The sequence below is a fragment of the Oreochromis niloticus genome, linkage group LG3, assembly GCF_001858045.2.
Source record: "Oreochromis niloticus isolate F11D_XX linkage group LG3, O_niloticus_UMD_NMBU, whole genome shotgun sequence".
Classification (NCBI taxonomy): domain Eukaryota; kingdom Metazoa; phylum Chordata; class Actinopteri; order Cichliformes; family Cichlidae; genus Oreochromis; species Oreochromis niloticus.
This window is the reverse complement of record NC_031967.2, coordinates 20,120,009-20,129,993: the sequence shown is the minus strand read 5'-3', so window position 1 is coordinate 20,129,993 and position 9,985 is coordinate 20,120,009. Positions and strand designations below refer to the sequence as shown.

The 9,985-nt window shown below is 39.1% G+C and overlaps 1 protein-coding gene across 2 annotated transcripts; it reads left to right on the top strand.

Annotated features, from left to right (window-relative positions):
• Positions 1-8,683, top strand: LOC102081244 (ubiquitin carboxyl-terminal hydrolase 17-like protein B). 2 transcript variants are annotated; one of them, XM_005454442.3, is made up of 11 exons: positions 1-325; positions 588-696; positions 803-918; positions 1,068-1,138; positions 1,225-1,365; positions 4,652-4,747; positions 4,872-5,003; positions 5,097-5,231; positions 5,358-5,395; positions 6,734-6,774; positions 6,866-8,683. In XM_005454442.3, the coding sequence occupies exons 1-11, from the start codon at positions 277-279 to the stop codon at positions 7,879-7,881; spliced, it is 1,944 nt and encodes a 647-aa protein (XP_005454499.2). In that variant the 5' UTR covers positions 1-276; the 3' UTR covers positions 7,882-8,683. The 2 variants fall into 2 exon arrangements, with proteins under 2 accessions (XP_005454499.2, XP_019209461.1); XM_019353916.2 differs by having other exon boundaries at positions 3-325; positions 591-696.
• The last annotated feature ends 1,302 nt before the right edge of the window (positions 8,684-9,985 follow it).

The following is a 9,985-nucleotide window of genomic DNA, read 5'->3' as shown; positions in this document are numbered from 1 at the left end:
TTTTTCCGATGCACCCTGAATACAGCACGAACAGGTCAAACAGAAACTGTTTCCACAGTTTCGACTTAACTGGACGTGAAAACAGCTTAATCCTCTTGTCCGTGAAGAATCCGAGGGAGTGTCTTGAAGTTGCAATCGTAATGCATGCTCACATGCATTAGTGCATTTGTAGAAAAGGTATTTTCGGAACAGTTGCGACTGTTTTGCTGTTAACCAGCCGTGTCTTTGTGGCCGCTGGCGGTGTAAAACGGGACTGAGGTTCTAAAGGGACTGAAAATGAATTATACGGGTCGACAGTTTTTCGACGGAACCTTTAACCCTGCAGGTAGGTGCAGTGCGTTTAGTGTCCTCAACCTCTTTTGCAGCAAACTGGGTCTTAAAAATGTAATACTAATCAGTCTATTCACTAGAATGTGGACTGATCAACAGAGATGACGCTTTTCTCGTACAATTCAGTCTACAAAACAGTAAATTGTGCAAAACATGAACGGGTGCAACTATTCGCTGACTGTGCTGTTTTATAATCCATGCTTATGGCATGAAAGCAGTTCTGCAACTTGCATGCCTTCATAACAATCTCTCCCCAGCAGCGGATGTAAAGTACCATGGCTTGGCAAAAGAAGGAGCAACATGCTATCTGAACAGTGTGCTGCAGGTGCTGTTTATGACCAAAGACTTCAGAGAAGCTGTGATTAGGTTTGTTGTTGTCCGTTGTCGTGCACCATAATGTATTCATGTCAGCTAGATTAGCAGCTTAAAACTGAGTTTTGTATCACTCATGACCACCAGTGTCTTTGTTTAGGCACACCAATGAAAATTCTCAGTTTATTGACCAACATCTTAAAGCCCTGTTTGAAGACTTACAGAATCATACCGCAAAGACGGATGCAATAATAAAGAAGCTGGGCATTGACAATGGTACAGTATGTTAACACACAGGACAACAAAACATTTGAATTCTATAAATCACCTGTGCATTTGAAGTGTTACATAATCCATAATTAAAGTTCATGGTTAAAGAAACATTTTTATAATTGCCTTGTTTTGTTGAACATCTCTGCACTCAGTGTATGAACAGCATGATGCTGCAGAGTACTTTGAGAAGATTTTAACACTGACCAGTCCTCAGGCATCACAGGTACAGTCTTCATCAAAGGGTAACTTTAAGCAGGATGGACAAAAATAATAGATGTTAATAGATGTTTTGGTTCATTTGTTTTTCAGATCTTCCATGGCATGTTGGCAAAAAAGACCGCCTGTTGTACATGCCTGACACAGACTGACATAGATATACCATTCTGGCATCTTCCTCTTGCACTGGTGGATTCCTGCACTGACACAAAAGGAAGTGAAGGATACAGAGTGGTAAGGATCCGACAAGCCTCAAACCTCTGAGCATGTTTCTGTTTCCAACATATACCGTAGGGAAAATTCATCCTCTGCTGAATTTGAACTAATTTTTGTGGTAGTTTCACGTGGAGATAACAGATCAACCAAAAATTCATAAAAACACATGACATAAAAGTTTTACAGTCTTGTAGCCGGTCACCAGGTTTAAACATGTCTCAGGAGGATTTTTGGCCCACTCTTCTTTACAGAAACTGTCTTAATCCTGATTTTTTTTTTTTGGCTGCCACTTGGCACTTTGAAGCTTCAGCTCCCTACACAGATTTTTAGGACTGAGGTCTGAAGACTGACTAAGCCACTACATGACTTTAATGTTCTTCTTTATTAGTCCCTCTTTTTGTTTCCTTGGTTGTATTTTTTGAGTCATTGTCATACTGGAAGACCATCCAGGATCCATCTTCAGTGTTCTGGCTGAGGGAAGAAGGTAAAATATGGTGGAGTCAACCTGTACTCCTAACAGAATAACAGCCCAAAGCATAATGTTTCCACATCCATGCTGAACTGTTAGGGATGGTGTTCTTTAGGCCATACTCAGCATTCCTCTTCCTCCAAACATGGCAGGTCAAGTTGATACCGTAGAGCTCGATTTTGGTTTGATTTGACAACAGCGCTTTATCCCAAATTTTCTCTAAATTATTTAGAGGTCACTGACAAACTAAAGGTGGCCCTGTACTCGGGCCTTCTTGATCAGAGGGAGCTTTTGGGTGCTGCAAGATTTCAGTCCTTTATGCCATAGTGTGTCATCAGTGGTGTTCTTGGTGACTGTGGTCACAACTGCCTTGATATCATTAACAAGCTCCTCCTGTGTACTTTTGGGCACATGATCATCTTCACCCCATGAGGCAAGCGCTCCACACTCGATGACCGATGGTCATTTTTATGTGTCTTCCATTTCTGAAAAACCACACCAACAATTGTCACCTTCTCACCAAGCTTCTTGCTGATGGTGTGGTAGCACATTCCAACCATATGTAGATCTACAGTCTTGTCCCTTTGACAGATCTTTGGTCTCACCCACAGTGGTGGAGATGTTGGAATGAAACAAACAGATTCTGTGAAAAGGTGAGCTTTATATAACACGCTGAGACCAGGAGTATCTGCAATTCACTGATTGGCTGTGTACCCGTGTGGCACACAGATTACAAACTGTGGGTGCCAGAATTTTGGCTGGTTTGAAGACTTCATTCTTATTTCGCTCAATACACTGCAAATAAAAGTTTTTTTCTGGATTTTTGGTTTATATTCTGTCTCTCTCCATTTGAGACTGTTCATGTCTTTGAAAGTGAGCAATTCAGCAGGGCACCCAGTAATTAGTCCCTCCACTGTACACTTTCAATTGGTTTAACTTTTGCCCATGAGCGTGGCAGTGGCTTAGTGGGTCATAATTACAGTGCAGATTAGTTAGCATACTTTAGAAAAACTAAGAAAAACTAACTAAGAAAAATATTTTTTCTAGAAAAATAAATATCTCCCACTTAAAGATGAATATCCAAAACTAAAGTTCAAAATAAAGTAAAATACATATATTTAGAAAGTATACCTATTCTTTAACTATTTAAAATCAAGACAGTATAAACATGAACAGTTTTGAATCAGCACATTCAAACCTGTTTCTTACCACACTTGGTACATCTCAGCCAAAAATTAACCAGAATGTGATCAACGGGCCTGGACTACTTTGACAGTTCCTTGATCTAAACCAGGGGTTCTCAGACTTTGAAGAAATGTTTTCACGCCCCATCTAATAAAAACAATGACAGAAAAGCCTAACTGCAACTTTATTTAGATAATAAACTCTAATAAATTCACAATGAATCCTTCAGTAACTTGTTTTAAACAAATAACTTTTATTTCAAACAACTATTTGTAACTTTTGTCACTAAACTGCTTCACTAGTCTGCACCATTTCTTCAAACAAGCGACAAGCTAAACAGAATGTGAAAATTGACAAACAAAAATAAAGTTCAGTCTTAGTCTTATAAAGAAAAAGAAATCCAGAAACTTGTGAACACAGATGAAAAATATATAATTTATTGAGAGTTTATACTATTCACTCTTATTGGCTGTAGTGAGCCTGTTTTTGACTGCAGAGATTTGGCAGGGTGTGGTCTGCCGCGCGGCTGCGGGGGAGGCAGGCACACCTGAGCGGCATCCACAATCACGCCTCGCCGGCTTAAAACAGAACGAACTGGGTCCTATTGTTGTTGTTGTTGATGTGTGTAGGCTGTAGCCGAAAAGCTGCAGCCGTGCGTGTAAGTCGACAGCCGCAGTAAAGAAGTGCAGATCCGACCACATGTTCACACTTTTCAGCACGCTTCTTTATTGTGGCTGTCGACTTACACGCGTGGCTGCAGCGGATAAGATAAGATAAGATAACCTTTATTAGTCCCACACGTGGGAAATTTGTTGATGCGCATATTATTAACGTAATTGCCGCAAATTTCTTTGTTCCGCTGTAAAAGTGATTACGATGTTAAACATGAGGTCCGCATAACTTATCTCCCAGGTAACTTGCTCCACCTGTCAGAACTCTGCCACACACTTTGAGAACCACTGATCTAAACTAAGAGGCCAAGCACAGTCAGATGCAAACTAATCTGTTATAAATCTTTAAACCAGCATTTTCAAGGCTCTCTTTAGGATTTCATTACTGATGTGTCAGCAATACACACAACACAGCTAATTTAAAAGCACGAAGCTTCTCGGATGAGAGGTGAAACGTCTTCAAGCAACTTAAACAAGTCCAGACGCTTTTCTTTCCAAGCTCCTTAGACCATGTCATAAATCTAAGAACACACCTCCCGCCCTAAATGCACATGCATGGGAAGGTGGGGGTGGGGAGAGTAGTAGCACAACTCAGTGTAGGCCACAATGATAACGGGGGTGCTAAAGTCCAACCCTGTCTCTTTCTAAGTAACACAAAGAAACTGGAATGGTTTGTTAAATTATCAGCTACAGATTTTTTATAAATCAGCTGCAGCTGATGCAGAAGTCTGCAGTCTGAATGCCTACTGACACCAGTAATTGTGTGCTGGTTGTGTAGTTTGTTACTAAAGTGAGGGTTTATTGCTTTCTCTCAAAACTCCTTCAAAAGGAAGTTAGACTCAAGGGTTAATTAATTGTCTCGTGTTAGACACATTTCTCCTTGAGAAAACATTTATGAATACCGTACATCCGTGAAACTAGTCAGCAGGTTTATGTCAGAGGGAATTAAGGAATAAAATAAAATGGGTGCATTTTCCAGGTGGATGGCATTGGCGAGTTTTTCAGAATGACAGAATTAAATGGAGAAAATCAGATGTACTGTGACCAGTGTGATGGCAAAGTTGATGCTACTACTGTAAGTAAAGAGAAAACTTGTTTCTGATTTCTGCACATTAGCTGATTTTGTTATTGTAGAATTATTACTTCATAATGTTATAATGAAAACAAACAGATGACATATTCTGATGTTTTTCATTCAGAACGATGGAATGAAGAATCATCCAGATGTTTTGCTTCTACTTCTGAAGCGCTTTGAGTTCAGCTATCATGACATGTCATACGTCAAAATCAACTGTGCTGTGGAGGTTCCCTACACCCTGCAGATACCAGACGTATGTATAACAGTATATTTTAATATTTAAACAATATCCATGTAATTTTCTTTGCTCGTCGTCATGGCTGTCACTTCTTTCTTTGGTGATCAGAGTCAGACATATGAACTGTATGCAGTTGTGGATCATGTTGGTGATCTGAGAAGTGGACTTTACAGTGCAAGAATCAAAATCGAGGAGGAACACGGAGACAGATGGTATAATTTCGATGATGCTGGAGTCACAGAGGTAAGACTGTTAGTCCTTTCTTCACTGTTGCTAAAACATATCACAAAACACCCATGTTGCACAGTTATGTATTACGGAGGAGGAGAAAGAGATGCATCATATGTTGCTTTGCTTTTTCCATCGCAGCTTGATTATCAACCGTTCCAGGTGGACAACACTGAGAAGTAAGTTTTTGTCTTTTTCTTATATCCACATAATCTTTTTTGCAAATATTTCTTGATTTTTCACAAGTGCATACTATAGATATATCTCACGTATGCAGGTGAATGCACTGGCATTGAATTGAATGCACTATACCACATTACTATATCACACCATTCTGGTGATGCAAAATTTGTATTTCATCCATTTTATATTCAGAGTACTTAATTAGAAATAATACTGTGTTGAAAATTGGCACAGGAAATGTGTGATCTTGTGTCCCACAGATGTACTGGGTGAAAAGTGGCCTTACATGTGAGCCAGAAAATTGTTTTGCAAAGTGGCAAGGGATAGAAATATCCAAACAGTGGACTAGACATTTGCTGGTTTGCAAAGCAGTGTGCTCTCAGTAGTCCAGAAAACAGGGTTTAGAAAAGGGTGTTGGGAACTGGAAGGAAAATGGTTCATGTTTAAATTTTGTTGTTCAAATTGCAGTTTGCTATATAACATCATAAACCATAAAGTTCTATAGAGGAAAAAAAAGCTTTTATTTATTTATCACATCTTCCCAAATCACAGTGATCCTAATACAGTTAAGGCACAGCTAACACATTTAAGAAAACTGGACTTCACCGTCCAGTAGGGTAACAACTGTAAACATACACCCAGAGCTACAAAGGAATGGTTTAGATCAGCCATTCCCAAAATCAAGAGTGCTGAGGCCCACTTAAAAAAACAGAACATCCCTCGGGGCCCACTCAGTCTTAAATCTTCAGTCTAATCAAAATATAAAACCAAATTATGTATTTCCTAAAAATTGTATTAAACAACATAAACAGCACAGGCTGTACCGAGTTATATGTAAAATGTTAAGGTCAATGTGTCATCCACCTGCAATACACACAAACTTCAAATCAAGAGCCGCAAATTTAGGTTAGAATAATAATATCATAAAGCAACTATACTCCTGGTTTAAAATCAGTTTTGTTGCATAAATAAATATATATAAATATGTATCATTACATGAGTATTTCGCTGTCATCGCTGAGGCCCACCTGTAGTACCTTGGCAACCCACCAGGAGGCCTCGGCCCACACTGGTTTAGGTTTAGATCAAAGCATTTTCATCCCACTCAAAGTCCAGACCTAAATATTATTGACAGTCTGTGTTAAGACTTAAGCATTGCTGTTCACAGTTGCTCCCCACTTAATCTGACTGAACTGGAGCTAATTTTCAAAGGGCAAAGATCGCAGTCTGTAGATATACAAAGCTTTAACATACTTTTCAAACCACTGTATTGAATACACGAGCTACACATTTTGATTTAGTTGAAAAATAAATCAGTTTCTTTTCTCCATTAGATCTGAGAGTGCTTATCTACTTTTTTACAGAAAGAAGAAAAGTAAGGACAAATCTTTTTATAATGCTTTCCATTAATGTTTTGTTGGTATGCATTAAATGCTTTTATAACATATTTCAAATTCATCCTGCAGACGCTGTTGGTGAAGAGGTCAAGGAGATGGAACAGCTGTCCCTGACAGCAGACCAGAAAAGCCACACAGACTGTGAGGGTAGTGAAGTATCAGACGACTCTAGAAAGGATACTAGAGAATGTGGGGAAGGTAGACAAATTGTTGGAAAAGATTACAGCTCTAAATTTGTACGTTTTGAAGCTGATAAAGTAACGACAGGAGAAAGAAAGCTGTTAACAAGATATGATCTCTTAAATGAATCTCAGGACGAGCAAACAGGCAGTGAAAGAATACAAATCATACCTAAAGATAATCAGATGAATGAGCAGAGGAGCATTAGCAGGTTTCTTAATGAACCAATAGAAGAAGATGTGATGGGTGAAGTCAGTAATCATTATGTTACACATTTAGCACATAAAGATGTTAGTGTGCAAACACAGAGGAGGAGTGTGAGGGATGACAGGGAAGAAACGAAAGAAATGAGTGAAATCACCACTGAAAATCCTGACAACAGTGAAGCTGTAAAGCATGAGGTTAGCATGAGATTAGATGGTAAAGGGCAGAAAACAGCTGAGAAGATTATCAGTGTTACCCGTACATCACAAAGTGTTGGTGGTGTGCAGATACAGAGCAAAGGACAGAAAAATGAATATGATACCAAACTGAATCAAAGTGAGGGAAATAAGATAACAAAGGAAAGACAAACAGAGAAGCAGGAAGTTGGTAGTAATGAAAATATTGAAATTGTAAGACTGGAGTGTTTTCAACCAAAAGCAAGAATTGGAGCTCAGGGACTTGCAGGAGGCGGATGTGGCTCAATGAATTCAAGTCCTATTGTTAGAGTAATTGACGAAGAACATACAGAAATTGATAGTGCTTGTAAAGACGACAGTCAGACAAAGATCATCATAAAGAAAACTATGGATGAAACCACACAAGACATGACGAAATGGTTAGAAAAACAAAGAAATATTAGAAGAAGTTTACATCTTGAAATAGATAAAGAGGTCACTTTGGACAAAATGTTAACTCTTTAAATGTCAACAAAATACACATTTTCATTCATGAAAATGATTGATACCAAAATTACATTGAAGATCGCAGAGAAACTGTTTTAATACTGCTCATTTGTTTCCACTGTTCTTTTTGGAAAATGTAGCTTCAGTGTTGTATTCATCTCTTTTTCATTCTTTTTAACAGCTGCAAAATGCTTAACTTACAATTGACTACAGGATTTATTTGGTGTAACGTTTTTAAAGGCTCAAAGAAACTTGGGATATACCTTAGCAGAGAATTATATTTATGTTATCACTGCGTGTTTTTGTCTTTTGTTGCTCTTCATGGTTTCATTTTTATACAGTCTTGTAGTGTATTACCGATTTCATTTTTTTCCCCACATTTCTTTGTGTTAAAAAACCAATGAATGTAAAGTGTCAATGATTTCAGACAAGAAATTTCACAAGGAGATATGTGAATGTAAACCTTTGTGTGTTTATATGTTTAAAGCCTGATTTTAATTGCAGTATTACTTAACTTTACTTTTCAATCTGCTGTGCATTTCCTTTTTCAGCATTGCAATGTATTGTGTTCTTCAGCAGAGCCCACTGAGCTCATCTGTTGCCATTTCTTTGTCATTTATATATTGATTTGCTGAACTTTGGCTCTGAATTAATAAATTTAAAAAATACTTTTTACAGCACTGTTTTGATTCCAATCATGGCTAAAATGTTGTCCATATATTGTATTATGGCTTTACCTCTGGACACAATAAGGAATTGACCTATATGAGATCAGATTTAAACTTAAATTTGAGAAATAAAAACAAAATTATGTTGGTGATGTTGGCTGAGCTGAAGAAGAATTATTCAGCATAAACTTAACAATGTTACATGAACGTGAATTCAATACATATTTACTTAAAACAATTTTACTTCCTTAATGAAATGTAATAAATGGGGCAACAGAGAAAAGAGTGCATATCATAATTTTTCAGCACAAACATGAGTGTCAGTCAGCAAGTAAACATAGAACAAGAGGAAGAATGGGTACATCTGGGGTGAAATCATAGTGGGAGAAATATTTGGAAAGGAGACTATTACTGTCACTCTAAGTATTTTGGTATTCAATGGCAAAAGCCATTCAGACTCCACAGTGAGCACAGAACCCAGTAAAGGACATCAGGTCCTCAGGCCACTCACAAGAAGTCTGTTTCTAATTGTTTAGTCAGAGACATTGACGCCAGTGCTGGAAGTCATTTTGAAGCTAAATTATACTCATCCTGTACCTCTTAGAAAAAAGGAGCAAATATGGGTCCTGCTGATGGGTTGAAGGCCTTCTATACCCTTTCCAGCTCACCTAGAATAACTGCCTGTCTCCTGGAGTCTCCTCCATGCTGTTGAGACTGTGCTGGGAGACACAGCAAACCTTCTGGCAGTGGCACATAGTTATGTGGCATCCTGAAGGAGTTGGACTACCTGTGCAACTTCTGTAGGGTGCAGGTATCACCTCATACTAGCAGTGACACTGTTGCCCTAGCCACATGAAAACTAGTTTAAAAAAAAAAAAAAAGCAGTTGGATGACACGGGGAGGGAAAAATGTCAGCGGCCTCCACCAGTAAAACCATTCCTACTTTGGTGGTTGCCACCTGTTGCTAATTTCATTAACACCAAAGCAGCTGAAACTGATTTAACACATATATGCATGTACTTATTTGTGTCAGACACTAAATGCGTATTTGGTTTATTTAGGGCAGCACGGTGGCACGGTGGTTAGCACTGTTGCCGCACAGCAAGAAGGTCCTGAGTTCAATTCCACCCTCAGGCCGGGGTCTTTCTGTGTGGAGTTTGCATGTTCTCCCCGTGTTTGCGTGGGTTCCCTCCGGGTACTCCGGCTTCCTCCCACCGTCCAAAGACATGCAGTTTGAGGGGATAGGTTAATTGGATAACCCAAATTGTCACTAGGTGTGAATGTGAGTGTGAATGGTTGTCTGTCCTTGTGTGTTGGCCCTGCGACAGACTGGCGACCTGTCCAGGGTGTACCCCGCCTCTCGCCCTATGACAGCTGGGATAGGCTCCAGCGCCCCCCGCGACCCTGAAAAGGATAAGCGGATGCGAATGGATGGATGGATGGATGGATGGTTT

What these genes read in the sequence shown, in the direction of transcription:
- LOC102081244 (XM_005454442.3), top strand. Translation starts at nt 277, where the DNA reads ATGAATTATACGGGTCGACAGTTTTTCGACGGAACCTTTAACCCTGCA. An exon ending in TTCAGAGAAGCTGTGATTAG is followed by an intron (nt 697 to 802) that starts GTTTGTTGTTGT and finishes GTCTTTGTTTAG; the next exon opens with GCACACCAATGAAAATTCTC. An exon ending in GAAGTGAAGGATACAGAGTG is followed by an intron (nt 1,366 to 4,651) that starts GTAAGGATCCGA and finishes TGCATTTTCCAG; the next exon opens with GTGGATGGCATTGGCGAGTT.